We start from the raw sequence: 16164 nt of genomic DNA, 5'->3' as shown, positions 1-16164 counted from the left end.
GAAACTTATTGATTTTCAAAATTGCACAGTATCAAATTCAAGGGAAAACGTTTGAGACTTTTTGGTAATGAAAACTAAAGAGATACTATATTTTGTCTGAATGATTGTGGTCCTCAAAATAGGTTCCGTTTGTAATTTATAATTTCATTATTTTCTATATTTATCATTAGAAGCTATAATAATTTATTAAAGTAAAGAATATATACAACTTTTCTGTATATTATAATATTTCTTCTATATTGAATAGTAGAAAAGATGTAAATTTAAAATGTTAATTGTTTTCTGAATGTTTGCTTTGCATATTGCAATTCTGTTCGTTGCATAGTGTCGCTATCTCTCGCAGCTCGCAGTACTTTCTATAAAGATTTACAGAATTTTCCACGATTGCTCGAAAGATCTTGCTGATAGAAAAGCTATATTAAAAAATTCTATTCCTCCAAATAAAAAATGGATAGAAATGAAAGTTTCATTATATTTTATTTAACATTTCACAAGTTTTATAAAAAAACAGTTAGTCGGATTTCTTTTTATTTATTTTTCCACTCACTCTTGTATTTTTTATTTTATATGTATTTTAAGACAAAATAATCTTCAAGTAACATCAGGAGTAAAATCAATGGCGCATTTTGTTTTCAATAAAGAGAATTTAAAACATTCGATTCAAACTGTTTAATAAGCAAATTAACTTGAAATATGCTGTAATGACTTAAACGGGCTTAGAAAATTGAGCCATTTAAGCATGGGCCAGTTTTCTTGATATTTACAGAAAGCCATCATTGTTTCGTCTATTATCGGGCTAGTTGTCGACGTCATCTAATTTAGTGTTGCAAACGAGATCATTGCTGCTGATCAACGCGCTAATGATTAAATTACTCTCTTTGTTCTACAAGATAAATGTCACTTTCAAGGTCTTTGCCAACGGTATCCCACAATTTTTCTCAACTGACTTTTTTTCTCATTTTTCTTACTTTACCTTATAACTTTTCCTTTCTACACGTTCTCCTCCCCGATTACTTAAAAAAATTATATAACGATGTGTAATTCAAAATTCAAATAACAAAGTTGTTCAATGCAGTTAAATTAAGAAAATGTATATAATAATTACAATATTATTTATTATTTAATATCACAATATCTACAAATTAATTACTACGTATTATTATATTAATTTCATTTTTATTAAATTCGTTATTTCAAGAATTATTTACGGACGAATTTCTCCCTCCCTACCACGTATCGTGAAAACATACAAACCGTCATCCGATGTATGTACAAACCCATCGAACTGTGGCAAATTGTTAAAATCCCGGGGACTATCAAACTTCAACCACGCAATTAATACACTCGTTGAATGTTTGTCTCTGTATACGTGTTACGACCGTTCGCGGAGAGACGCAGTCGCGAGGAAAACGCGTCAGCGAGAGGCGTAAATTCTCGCTACGATTCGGTTAATCGACGCCGCGAATTAGTCGTTTCTCTGTTTCGGCTAAGATAACACAGGTGGTTGAATGAATATGACACAGTATAGTAAGTTATATTTCACCGTTTATTCTAAGAACTTATAACGAAGGCAATTACGTTGGTGCGTATGTACGAGATGAATGAGTGACTGATCTACGGGTATGTATAACCGGTTAAAGGATGTTGACCGTTCGAAGGATGTAAAATCAGTACTGTCCGAAGACGATGCTGTGGCGAAGGACAGCTAAGGATGGGTGTGTCTAGCGCACGGGGCCATCGGATTTGTTGGTAACGATTTTAGTTAAGAGAGTGAGGGAAATAGGCTTCGTCGTTAATTGGTTAAACGAAGGGTCTTAACCGCCCTCGAGAGAAAGTGGTTCGTGGGAGGAAAGTTGCATCATACGTGAGAAAAACTAACTTTCCCTTGTCAAGCTGTAGTAGACAATAGTCTTTAGAAATTCTTCGGAAACAGACGTTTGTTTGGTTTGAAGGAACTCTACTAGGAAATTCCTGAGATTTATGGAAGATACTTGAGACTATTGAGGGTACGCAGTGAGTATCCGAAGATATCCGAGACTAACGTGGAAGAAACACATCTCAGATAAAACGAAGCAACTAAAGGACAAACTAAAAAATCTCTATTGGCTCACGGGCCGACGCTCCAAACTAAACATACAGAATAAAATTACCCTCTACAAGACCGTAATAAAACCTGTCTGGACCTACGGAATCCAACTATGGGGAACAGCAAGTAACTCCAACATCGAAATACTACAACGCTTCCAATCGAAAACGCTAAGATCCCTAATAGACGCACCTTGGTATGTTACCAACGAAACCATCCATCGCGATGTCAAGATACCCACAGTCAAAGAGGAAATAGCAAAATACAGCGACAGATATAGCAAAAGAGTCAACAAACACCGAAACCCCCTAATCACTGGACTACTTGACACGACGGACCAGATTCGCAGGCTGAAGAGGCACTACCCGCTAGACCTAAACGCTAGATTCATTTAGTTATCCAAATTAAGCATATGCACTTACTTATAATACTTATAAATTATACCTATCTATAATAAGTATTAACTGCGCCACGCCAGAAAAATTACTGAAAATTCTCAACGCGAGAATTGATTGTAATTTCAACAAATAAATAAAAAAAAAAAAAATCTGGTTGCCATATTGCCCGCGGTGTGTGGCCTGGGCTAGGTAGAGGGTTACGCGACGTAACAATACGTTTATCCAACAATTAACATGTTTCATTAAATATCAGTTTAATTTTGTTTAATTATATCTTTCTCTATTGATTCTACGTATATCAGATTCTCCAAGCAAAAAGTTAGGTCTCTTTACAAAGTTTGTATATTTTTATTCGCGGACAGATCAAATATATTTCAAGACCGCACGAGAAAAATACGATAGGAGTATGATCACGTTTTAATAGAATATCAATTTCTAATTTCACCACGCTGTCGATCAATCCTATATCGCCTTTCTCCAAGTTTCGTAAGATTGTAGCATCTAGATGAAGTAAGAAATAATAATAGAAAATCATCGAGTAAATTCGCGACATTCCATTTCATCGTCAGAATGCGGTTTCGATACAATTTAATAGTCTAAATTTACTGAAAAATATTACAAATGATATTTGTATTGCGAATAAAATCGCGTTAACGTAACGTTAGTCTTTTAATTTAAAATTATATCACGTTCTTTCTGTAAGTACGACATAATCGGGAGGCACCGATCGCTTCAGAACTTGAAGAGATCGGCGATAAAATGGTAATTCGTTCGAACAAATTTCTTGTTCTCTCTATGGAAGCGTATAAACAGCGCCTATTTCATGGCAAAGCGTATAAAAGCCTGGTCTCTCTACGAAGGGAGGAGAACTCCGTTTGAAACCGAACAACGACACTGACCACACGGCAACTTTATTCTAGTGCCGCTTCTCCTAGGTCAGTTAGGTCCCTCGATTGCATGTTGTTATTATACTCGTGACCGGTTATCGTTGGTATCGTCAATGGTTCACGAAGGACGGGTCAAGTCAGTTGCAACGATACGTTAACACCGTTGACACCGAAACTCTCCCCGTTCGATTCGTCGATTATGTCAAATTTCTTCGCGCCCCTCGAAGACCGTGCGACCTAATTTTTAACTCAGTACCTCCAATCTTGGTTCCATCGCTCGCCGTATCTCATCCGCTGACCCCTGTATACCGTCATTGAATGTATTTCCATTTTCTGATCTTAACGTTCGAATTCTGACGATATTCGATATAAATTTATCGTTTCTAATCGATTCTCATAATCCAATGACCCGATATAGTCTAGTATTGTATCCTGTAACCTTTGTATTCCATCATTTATCACGTTTTCTAATTTCTATATTCCTATGCTAACGATTCGATTCTCTATCGCTCGAGATAAATCCATTATTCATAACCGATTCTCATAATTACGATCTAACGTTTTTAATTCTAATCTAATAACTCTTACCTCTACATTTCATATCCCAATCTTTATATTTCAATTCCAATTCGATTTTTATTCGTAAATAATTCTATTGTTATTATTAACCAATCTTTGTAATTGCAACTTAACGCCTCTAATTCTACTCTAATATTTCCTTTGTATTCGTACATTTCCTGTATTTCATTTACTATTTTTTCCTGTATTGTATTTGCTCTGTATTCCATCGTTTAACGTGACAGTTCAATTTTTTATCTGTTTTATTATATCTGTTTTGCAGGTGTTCGCGTACCAAGCGACGAGAGGCTACGATTCGCACCATTTCAAATTTCACGCCACCATACACCGACCAAGGGGAATATATGGGGTTAAGTATATCGACTACGCTAAAATGTCGATCTAAGGAACCTCATAGGCTACAATGTCGCTACGAAGACGCCAAAATTACCAAATTCTCGTCAAACTGGATTCAAAGTGGGTGCTGTCGTTTCATTTAAAGACGCAACTTATCAAAAATGTGATTTCGAAAACGAGACTTTCGAGTTGGAGTTTTACGACAAGGGAATCAAAAAATACTTATTCGAAGAGAAGATGGATCATTATAATGTGAACAGACATAATAAGTGAGAATAAGATCAGTGCAGAAAGTGGAGAAACTAGAGAATTCGAGCATGGCCAAGTGTTTCGTCTGTTACGAGCTTTCACAGAACAACGTGGACGATTGAACGAACAGGGGAGAGTTTCAGTTTATTTGATTAGCCGATCACACGATGAGCCCTGAGATCGCAAAAAAGGTGTATTTGAACTTTGAGGTGTGTTTGAGATTAGACGCACGTATAACGTGGCTCTTCTACTATCCAAAAAGAAACTGGTACGTGATGATTTCATATTGTATCGACAGAATATATTATATCCTATGATGTATCATATAATGTTACAGCAGAGGTTCAGTTTTGCAAAAGGAATATTCATCTTTTTCTGGAGAAATGTTTATACTCCAAGCGAAATGTCAATTGTAAATTTCTTCAAAGAGAATTTTTTTTTTCTTTTTTCTTTTTTGAAGAAACTTTGGAGCATTTCATTCGAACATTGTGCGTTGTTTATGGTTTTATCTTGGTTTTTTGAAAGTTTAGAATAGTAAAAAAGGATCGATTTCTAATAAAATGATACAGTATTAGATAACATTCATATAAACTTATTTATTTATTTTTCTCATTGTTTTTGCTACTTGTTTATCAGCGAATAAACCGACGCTCACGCAAACCGTAAACCGATATATGAATCCATCGAAGTGTGGCAAACTGTTGAAACCCTGAGAATCATCAAATTTCAACCACTCAATTAATACGCTCAATAATTACTTGGCCCTGTACACGTTTATAGGATAATTAACAAGCTCTTTCATGCTTCTAGCGTGTTCTACGTAATTCGTATCTTTGCACAATTTTGAATAAAAACACGTAAATTCCGATCTTTGAAAATTCTACATACGAACTTCTCAGACGCCAAACTGATAAACTCCACTTCTTATTAATTTTCTAATTTCGTTGCGTAAATATGCGATTAATGTTGAATTTTTGACAAACAAATGGCTTATTTTATTATTAAACAACGATAAATTCTTAGAAAAACAAGAATTCATTGCCCGACCGATTTGGCTTAAAACAGAAAAGAAAATAAAAATCGTACGTTTCAATGATTCCCAGGTTAGGATTAGGTTTCAAGCTAACAAGATAACAAATTTCGTATCGATCAACGTGAATTTTGCGAACGATCGATTCATTGAAATCTCAAGCCTCTGTAATTTCAGTTTTAAGAAATGTTTCATCTAAATAAATCGTTTATATCGTTTCGTATGAAATTTGTAAAGGATCGAAGCGTTTCTTCGCTACACGATTTCTTCGAACAGATATTCGTAAGAAATACTATAAATCTGTCTTTTTAAATGCTATTCAAAAAATAAATGCTGTTAAAAATGCGAAAGCGTGGAACAGCTCTGTCAGAAATCGAGAAAGCCGGAACATCGGTATCAGAGATAGAGAAACATCGAAGAAAATTTACGTATGAGCGATCGATTGAAGAACGACGGGAACATAGACGGTCGTTGACATGTAAAGTAATTGCTCGGCTAGTTTCGAAATGGCGTGTTAACAGGTTGCGGGAGGGTCCCTTCATGGCCCCGATTGGAACTACTGTATCAATTCTCTAAACTCTATCGCCGGCTGTGCACATATACCTCTACACGCTTTATTTTCCAACTGGAAAGAGAGAGCCGGCTTCGATAAATTGGAGCTTGCTAATCGTAAGAAGAGGTCAGTAGTGCAGTTTAGCCACGGTATAAGAGCGGCCCCAACATCGCTTTACTCCACTAAAGTAGTTGAACGTTGCACGGTATCACCATGAACGTAGTGCTGAACGTGGTGCCATTTTTCTTAGGTAAGCCATGCCACAGACAACGATGGCGCTCGTACACGTGTATCTTCTCATCATCTTCGATCGATCATCCTCGTGTATCTTTCTTCGTTCGCGCATCTATATCTCTTAATCAAATCTTCGTTAAAAAGGAAACAATTATTATCTCTCCGTCTATCTGTTATAATTTCGTTTAATCGCGATCGATCGGCAAGTAGTGGCCGTATTACTCGGCTCGGGCAGAAAATCCAAAGTACAAAGAGCGGCGAGCATGAAGTACAGCCGCGTGATGCGAAAGATAACACTGGACCGTCTCTAATCGGTTCTATTCAAGCCGGTCCAATCATTCAATTCACGTTCACGTGTGCTCGTGGGTAGATCCCACGAGATAGAAATCCGCGACATATCGTGTTCACGCCGGATCATCCCAGAAATGTGCCACGCAGAAACTAAGTTTAATCATTTCCGTGTCTTAAAACCTCTTTAATTTTCGTACCAGCATGCAAAATCGCGCTATACGTCTGTAACTGGTGAGATGGAGTCTATGAGATATTTTTCAGATATTTTATATTTTTACGGTAATTTGGAAAATATGCATAGCCAGGCGTTTTATTATAGTACCAGGGCGTGGATATGTATTCCAACGAACTATAATTCTAAGAAATATGCCACTAACTCTCAATAACTAAATAACTCTCACTAACAAATATACTAACTCTCATAAACTCCTACAAGTTTCTACCTACGTGCTGAAATGACCAGTTATACGAATATTTATGAATATTTACTTAAACTATACTAGAATTACCAGGTATTAAATGAATATTTAATTCTGCAAAAACCAAAGAATAAGTTTCAATGAAACAGATCGGTGTGTAGCTTCTCTGCGTGACACAAGCTTGTCATGAGACGCGACGCATTTGAAGCTGGTCATCTAGACGCAACTCTGATCACGCTGACACGTTTTCCAGCCGCACGTATCGCCATTGATACTCCATGGAAGTACGGGCCAGAGTACACTTTCCACGTTCAAGTAAATTCAACGGCGATTCCCGAGGAAGGTAGCTACATGAGTATTCGGCTGAACGTCGCCTCGAAGCTGGTATGTCAACCAAAAGGATTCCGTATTCTCAGTTGTCGTTTTCGCGACTCGAAAGCGGACAGTTACGCGACTGAAAGCCTCGATCCAGGAACACCAGCGGTGCCGGTCAGCCAGGTGTCGCGACAAGAAGCGTACGAGATCAACCAGGATCAGTTTGAGATTAGATTCACCGAGCAAGGACTGGATAGTCTCGTAGTGAATGAAAATATACAGCCAAGAGAGCTGGATATGATCAGGGTGATCGTGGGACAGTTGAACGTCGGTGTATTGGGAGAATACGATCAAACGGTCGAACTGATGGAGAACTTCACGCAGGGTGAGTGCGTGACGATGTTCTGGGTGGAACGGAATGTGATTGGTCATGCTTTACACGTGAACCGTGGCTACGTTCTGGAGACGATATTCGGAGTGAAGGATGGACAGTTGGTGCAGATTAAGAAGATTAGAAATCTACATATGTGCACGCACAAGGTGCCGTATTTCTTCGGCAGCGCCGAGAGCATCAGACAAGTCAGCGACGTGGTGTCTACTGTTGTGAGTATTTGGAAGTATTTGGAAATATTTGGTTGGATATTGATTTGGATTGGAGATTTTTGGGGGGGGGGGGGGAGGGGGGGGAGGATCGAATTGTTTCTGGAGAATTAAATAGTGATTTAACCTGCAATTTCGTCGAATACTAATTACCCTAAAGATGAGAATTTCATTCATATTGTAAGCAATGTAATTTCTAAAAAAATTGCCAATTGGTATTTAAATGATCGGTTTCTGAGTGACTTAAATTTGGTATTTAGAAATTCTGATAGAAGCTTTTTAAAATCTTCTAATGACTAATGGAAATACGTCTTTCGTTGCAGAGTTCGTCAGAAAGTCACATAGTAATCACATCCACCGAGTTCATATCTGGTACGACGAACGTGATAAATACCAGCAAGGTGTCTGAAGGAATGGTAACGACCTTATACGAAAACATAAGTGTGAGATTAGAGTCGATCCTACCCGCACTGAATGAACCACCTGAAGTAAAGGATCCTGAACCAGCTAGTATGTTTATTGGAAGATGGTTGATGGAAAGTTCGATGGAAGATGACTTATCGTTGGAAGTTTAAGATTTGCGTCGATATCTGATCATTTTCATTGATGTAGTCTAATGACGATAAAATTCATCTATCACTATTGTTGTAAATAGTGTGTAATTGTATTGTCATGTGACTCTGTAAATAATAAAGTAATCTTTCGTTTACATACATAAATCTCAAGTCATTTATGTCGCTTTATGAGATTATACATTATTTTTTAAAGAATTTCGTTAATAAATTTTTCTAATGAAACATATGAATTTTCTTTTAAGCAGATAACTATTATAAGATTAATGTGCATAATAATATTGTATTGCGTATAATAACATAACGTATATTGATTCATCCATATCCACTTAAATGTCGCTTGAACAATTTGTAATAGAAAATTACACTGTTATTTTTACGTAGAATAACACTTCGTTTAGGGTAACACTGTCAATTTAAAGTAAATTGAATATTCACTTAAATAGAAATTGCTCAAGCATTTCTGCTTTAAGTAATTATATAAATTAACGCAAGAAGAAACTGGAAATGCAAAGATTAAAAGCGCGATCTGCTTTAATTGCAGACTGCTTTAAGTGATTTGATTTGAAGAAAGGAAGCAAGAACTATATTTTACCGTACATCTGCGTTTCATTAGCAACAAGTAGAACGCGGACATTTACAAATTCCTATTTTTATAAATACAATTTAAAAGACGAAAATTGGACAGAGATCTATTTAATATCATAACGAGTATTAATATATTTTGGATGTCTCATACATTTTTGCACCTTCGTACAGTGTTCTTAGCGTTGCTAAGATCTTCGAAATGTAGCAAACTATACTTGTAGCAGCATATGCCAAAGCTGCATCAGTTAGAAATGCTATCAGCGAATCTGGGAAATGGAATTTGGCCATTAGACAGAGATGCGTTTAACGACAGCGAATTTGTTTGCGTTAGTAATACGTCCGTATTGTAAGCAATGTAATACGACAGAAGATCAGATACATCGTATGGTAAGCTAGAAGAAGACGAAAGCGTTGCCCAGACAGCTGACACATATAGCACATATAGCATATATGTCACAATACATCGAATTCTACAGAGACTTTTGTGCAGAAAACGTCACAAACTCGATGCTCAACATTATGAGCGTAAAAAAAGCAAAAATCGATCTTTGTAATATTCCAGTTTAGACAAAAAATCGCGAATACCTGTTTCTACTTCCAATAACGATATCTAACAATCCCAACAAGGACGAAGTAGAATCGAAGAAACAGGAAAAATTAGTTTCCGCTAAGAGACTGGCTGTATTATAATATAAGCAAATTATTTGTGGAATGGGTAAGGCATTTTATAAGATTCCCAAAGCTATTTAATGATAAAAATGTCGTTGTAACTATGGATGGATGTATTACCCGTACTGAAAACGTAGACGCCATTTCACTAGCCTGCGGTCATGAAATAATAATGTTGTCGCTGTCTACACACGCATCGACTGCAGCGTCGTCATGTTTCATCTTTCAAACACTTAAGCAGCAGATAGGTGACTTCGCATATCCTGGCAAAAATATAATATAGTTTCACGTGTCAAGAAAATCCACCCCTTAACACCGCTGAAAGTAGCTAAGAGGAATCCGAGGTGTGTTAATTATTTAATAAAACCATTTTGTTAAATGGTATTTAAATGTTATAACGAGAAATAAAAATTGATGCCATATTTAATTGATGCTAGATTCATTTAGTTATCCAAATTAAGCATATGCACTTACTTATAATACCTATAAATTATACCTATCTATAATAAGTATTAACTTATTGTAAATAAACAGCCATGTCACTGCACCACGCCAGAAAAATTGCTGAAAATTCTCAACGCGAGAATTGATTGTAATTTCAACAAATAAATAAAAAAAAAATATTTAATTGATTTCTACGTGAAATTAGATAAATGTAAGTCGATCGTCCGAGTCGATTATTTCTTAAAATTGTGCGAAGGATTTAGAACAATAATTTTGTATTTGATAAAAATATTAGCGTTCGGTGTAAGATTCAACTAGTAACTGTTGAACATTGAGACTTTACCAAAGTCTAATGAACGAAGGGATTATTCAAGGCTATATTCAACGAAGCGAAACGAATCGGCGCTTAAAAATGCGCGTCGGCTGAATGACAATGGGTCAATTCAATTTTGGCCTAATGACAGGGTCCGATATGACAATACGATGGTCCTAATGGAAAAAAACCTCCGAATAAAATAATTTGCGCAATGTGACGCGATGAAGAATAGTTGTTCCAGTTCCGAAAAAACTGTCTATACCAACTTACCAATCTAAAATTGGGAATTGTCCGATTTGATGAACCTGAGAAGAATTATAATACTCCCGATTTTCACGCAAATTATCGCGACTTTTATCGATGATGACTTTGAAGGGACTTTGAAATAATTTCTCAAAAACTTCCACCAATCAAAATGATCTTAATATGACCTCGAAGGAAATGAAAAGACTTTAAGGCTAAACGCGCACTAGCGATAGTTTTGTCGCTGTTGCTCGCATCAATCAAAAGTTCAATTTCTTTTTTTAATAACAAAAAAGGTCGTTCTGCAGTCGCGTCGTACGATGCGCGTACTTCCATATAAACGAATGTCCTTTTCGTAAGCGATAAAACCATCGCGCAACAAATTGTCCTTAGCGCGTGCACAGCAATTTTCAAATGATCTAATTTGAAGTTAGATAATCTTCAGGTTGAGTGACTATTTTACTCAAATTTCTATACTTAAGGCTAATAAAATCAGAGTTTTCGACAGGAAGATCGGTCAGCACCTACCTTCCAATTATCTCGATGTAGTTTCGATCGAAATGAAGAATGACTACGAAGTATGATCAGAGAATGACATTTTCTGACGAAAGATTACGAAACGATGTTCAGAATTTAACAGATCTAATCACTGATACAATCACAGTCAGATCGATCACTTTCAAACTTTCCAAAAATCCTAATGATCGATCAAATCTACTGCGTTCTACTGCGTAGAACGTGAAACGAAATGAAATGGAAAAGGGCATCCTTCGTCCGGTTGCCTTGTTTCCATTCGGCTTAAACGTTTCCCAGAACGACGATTGTGGAGCCCATTAAAATCTTTAAAGGCGTGTCTAGGCTGGAACGATCTGGGAACTATTGAAAATGATATCAGGCGTGTGAGACGGTACGGAAGATGTCTGCAGGAACCACGATCCGCACGGAAGCGGTTGTTAATGAAATTGTTTTCAAGGAGACAGCAATGAATCAAGTTATCTGTCGTATAAAGAGGAGACAGATAGAACACGGTCGCATCAGTCGTCTCAGTAGAAGCCGTTCGACATGCTGATAATAATTCTACCGTTTTTTCTGGGTACGTACGTACGTGGATCCGTTTTTTCACCGATAATTCGATGAATGAAAACTCGTCGCTCATACGTCACTCATACCACCAAACTATCCGAAGATCGGGATATTTTTGGTTTCAAATAAATTTGAATTAGGTTACTTAAAGGGATGTTTTTTTATATTTTAATTCTTAAAAGTCGAAAGCAACGAAATTTAACCCTTCTGGCATTAATTGGATCATAGGTGACCGTAATATAAACATTTGTGTTAAAAAATTTGTGTTAATTGTAACTTTTAAAAATCGGAAACCTTACAGTGCCGATATCATATTTGCATTATGAAAAGCGAAAAGTGCGAACGTGAATCACCTAGATTTCTCGAAATTCCACCTCGTTTTACGGCACACGAGTATCGCGAACTTGTTGCTTGTTCACCTCTTCCCTTTGTTTCACGAATTTATTTGCCTACACATCCGATTAATTCGCTCATGGGATTCAATCGATTGGATATACTGTCCGCTAAAGCACCAACGGTTTCAACCACCGACGGCTTTAAAAGTAACCGTTAAAGGGTGATCTCGAAGCACGTGCGTGAGGAGATACGCCCGCCGATACCATATGCAATACATATGTAAACAGAGGGGAGAAAAACGTCGATATTTTTCAATGAATAATCCTTCCGCCAGATTTCTCCACTCTACCGAAATTCATTAAAAGTACGAGAAGATTATACAAATAATTTGTCAACGGTTTCGGGGAAATATCTATTTCGTCCTATACAGTGCGAACCACGACACGTGATTAGCTTAGATCAACCTATAGTCAGTGGGTCGATCGAACATTTTTTTGGCAGATATAACATGATTCCAAGACAGCTTTAAGACGATCGTAATGGGCTTTTTGTTAACTCTTGTTAATTCTTCGGAGTTTTTAAGCTCGCATTCAGGTTTTAGATAAACCTGTCTTTTTTTTTACACCTATCTTTTAGCAAATATCGAGAAAAATGCGACAAATGTAACAAATATCTTTTTTCCATCTGAATGGCAAAAGTATTAAAAAAGTGCCTGTCAACTGTAATACACCTGCGTAGACGGCAAATTAATTGCTGTTTAGCAATTGTGGACTGTTATTTTTCCAACATTTCTTCGATTCTAATAGTAAAAATATATTTCTTACGATACTTACTAGATTCGTCTTAATATATACTAAAAGATCGGTTTAAAAAAATTATTGGTTTATCTAAAAACTGAAGTGAATGAAGCGTGAACTTGGAAACTCTGAGAGAAAAGAAGAGACGATAAAAATGTATTATGATCATCTTAAATCTCTTTAATCGTCGTTAGCGATTGTATATCGCTAACGGCGAAATAATTTAAGCTAATCATACTTTGTGATTCACTCTGTGTATATCTCGCTTCATTATAATAACTTACTTATAGTGCAATGGGCTAGAAACCGCGAGGAAATGGCCAAAAGTCATTTTTTTATACTATGGTTATACCATAATGTGACAAGTCTTCAAAGCTCCAAAATCCGAGATACTATTCATTTCAGATAATTCTGTGATCTTGGGTACAGTTCTGAAAACAAGATGCAAAAATTTTAAATAAAGCTAATTGCTGCATGTGCTTGTTCTAGAATATTAAAATACAGGTTTGAATTTTACTATCTTATGTATATCAGTATGCTAATTGTATCATAAGTATTTGTTCAAGGTACAAATAGTGCAAAATTTATAACGATTAAAATTTTTGATAATGTTTTTAAAACAATGATTAATAAATTTAATAGCGACAAATATCGGATCTGTTTCGTATGAAAGCTTAAATCGCTGCTAAGAGGAATATACAAATTTCAAGCGCAGCCTCTTGCAGCTTTTAACTCTGTTCCGATTTTAACCAATAAATGATAATTTCTATCGTTTTAGACGCTTGTAGCTGCATAATACATACATAAAGCGGAGGAATTACTTGAAGAGGGACTTAAAAGAAGAGGGTTGAGTTTCATAGCGAAAATTTTACTCGTTGTTAGTATTCGTTGTTACAAACGCTAGATATTGATTTTCTCATGGCATATTTCTGGGCCGTGGCATTAATCTTGCCGAATGTGCACGGTGAAATATGCCTCGTATTCTTAAATTTTCTTTCATTTTATATATTTTTAAAATGTAAAAGTTCTATGTAATCTATTAATATTTCGCGTAATATCTTCCTGTTACAGGAATGAATCTCGTGTCATTTTTCTGCCCTTTGCACAATACCACATAAATCCCACGAATTTAATTCCTCTTAATTAAATTAAATTGAATTAAATTAAATGAAATTAAATTAAAAAAAAATTGCCAAAAACTTAAGGTTTTACATATTTATATATAGTACAATAGATAAATGTATTATATATTTTATACATTAAAGACAAGTTTTCTAGAAATTTTCAATTTTAGCATTATATTAAATGTCTTTTTTTTTTAAAGCTTCTTGTTATCGACTTTACATGATGGCAAGAACGAAGGGTTTCTAAAGAAAGTACTAAATAGAGGAGATACGTCTAAATAGACAAATAAAGCGATTTAGATGAAAATCTTTTTAATCTTCTCATCGAAATTAACGTCTCTTGCACTTTTTTTTATGGAAATTGCTCGATAACACGGTGCGTAATATATTTAATCAATAACATAGTTAACGTAGCTAATAGCAAAAGCACAAGTAATATACAAATATTTGACGAACTAACTCCACTGCAATAAAATTTCTTGGTAATCGGAATATGCGGAACCAGTATCACCGAATTCCGAGTAAACTACAGCGCGACAGGGTTAGTATATATAGGTATGATTGGCATAGCGATTAATAATCGCGACTGTATCTAGGGTGTTCCCGGCGAGCATCGATTAATACCTGCACGATATAATGACCGTAAACGCGGCGTGGTACAGGCAGATAGAGTAAAATGTATCCTATCTGCTGGGACGTGTGATCTATTTTAACTAGTTTAACAGGCTCCTTGTCATTGCAGCGGCACACGTGGCCGTCTACGACAACGCTTACGGGAACAGCGATTGGCAACGATACGGTGCAGAATGTACTTACGACGTGCTGGTGAACATGTCTTTGGCCAATATCGTCCACGAGAAGGACAATTTCTGCTCGATGATCGCGTCAGAACTGAAGTGCCGTCCGAAAGGCAGTGACACCCTAAGTTGCCGTTTTACGAATGGAAAGATCATCAGACCCGATCCAAACGACGATAGATGCTCGAATTCGAAAAATTTCGTTCCAGTCAACGACAGATTCATCAAGGAAGAACCATTCGAGATTAGATTCAATTCAAAGGGGATAGAGAATTTAGTGGTGCCGAGAAATATTTCTAGGTGGAGCCTGGATATGATAAGAGTGATCGTTGGTCAGCTTAACGTTGGCTTTGAACTGGAGAATGGACAGGATCGGTTCGTTACCATGGAGGATTCTAGTATGGGATATTGTGAAGTAGAGGTCAAAGTGTCAAGGGCAGGATATGAAAGGGGAGTGGTGGGACAAGAGGGATACGACATTGTCTTTGAACCTGAACGACCAGATACGCTGCCTTTGAGCGTGGCGAGTCTGACTATAGACAAGGTTAGACAGCCCAAGCAGTGTCCTAATAGGAAGATATACTTCTTCGGGAATCACGAGGATTTTAGTATAGAGAACAAGAATACTTTCATGGATATGGTAAGTTGTGGGAATTAACGAAATAGAAACTAGGTTGAGATTTGTTTTATTCGGTAAATATTATTACAACAAGTGCCTTATTACATATTGTACATTCGTATTTCTACACAGCCTATCTAACTTCTAACAGCCTATCTATTTCTAACAGCCTATCTAAGTCTATCGTCTAACTTTTAAATGTCGTAACATCTTTTGCAGACTACATCTATCAGCCAGATGCACATTTCACGCGAAGAGATGTACTCGTTCACTGAATCTAAGGGCGTAATGAGAACATTGAATAGACCAAGAACGATGCGAATGCATCAGAAAGTAGGCTTGTCTTTAAAGAGCATAAACCCTGCTCAAAGTCCATTACCCGAAATCAAAAGTCCTGCGTCAACTAATTTATACGCGTACACTAATTTGGAACGAGTTCCTGGATACAAATAAGACGATTTATACGTATAATCCTACACGTAATTTGTATAATCATGACAATCACTTGACAATAAACGATTTACTAAGACCACGACTCTAATTAAACGTTATATTTAATCTTCATACGTACAACCCCACGTTAAGATTTAACACTTCAG

General features: G+C 36.4%; 2 protein-coding genes across 2 annotated transcripts; both read left to right on the top strand.

Annotated features, from left to right (window-relative positions):
* The first annotated feature begins 6201 nt into the window (after positions 1-6201).
* LOC126868779 (uncharacterized) lies at positions 6202-8696 on the top strand. Its single transcript, XM_050624591.1, has 3 exons — positions 6202-6368; positions 7316-7980; positions 8301-8696. The coding sequence occupies exons 1-3, from the start codon at positions 6332-6334 to the stop codon at positions 8550-8552; spliced, it is 954 nt and encodes a 317-aa protein (XP_050480548.1). The 5' UTR covers positions 6202-6331; the 3' UTR covers positions 8553-8696.
* Positions 8697-11761: 3065 nt separating this feature from the next.
* LOC126868778 (vitellogenin-like) lies at positions 11762-16094 on the top strand. Its single transcript, XM_050624590.1, has 3 exons — positions 11762-11902; positions 14892-15586; positions 15785-16094. The coding sequence occupies exons 1-3, from the start codon at positions 11872-11874 to the stop codon at positions 16016-16018; spliced, it is 960 nt and encodes a 319-aa protein (XP_050480547.1). The 5' UTR covers positions 11762-11871; the 3' UTR covers positions 16019-16094.
* The last annotated feature ends 70 nt before the right edge of the window (positions 16095-16164 follow it).

This window comes from Bombus huntii, chromosome 8 (genome assembly GCF_024542735.1).
Source record: "Bombus huntii isolate Logan2020A chromosome 8, iyBomHunt1.1, whole genome shotgun sequence".
NCBI lineage: Eukaryota > Metazoa > Arthropoda > Insecta > Hymenoptera > Apidae > Bombus > Bombus huntii.
The sequence above is the reverse complement of the archived record's forward strand: the minus strand, read 5'-3'. Positions and strand labels throughout refer to the sequence as shown.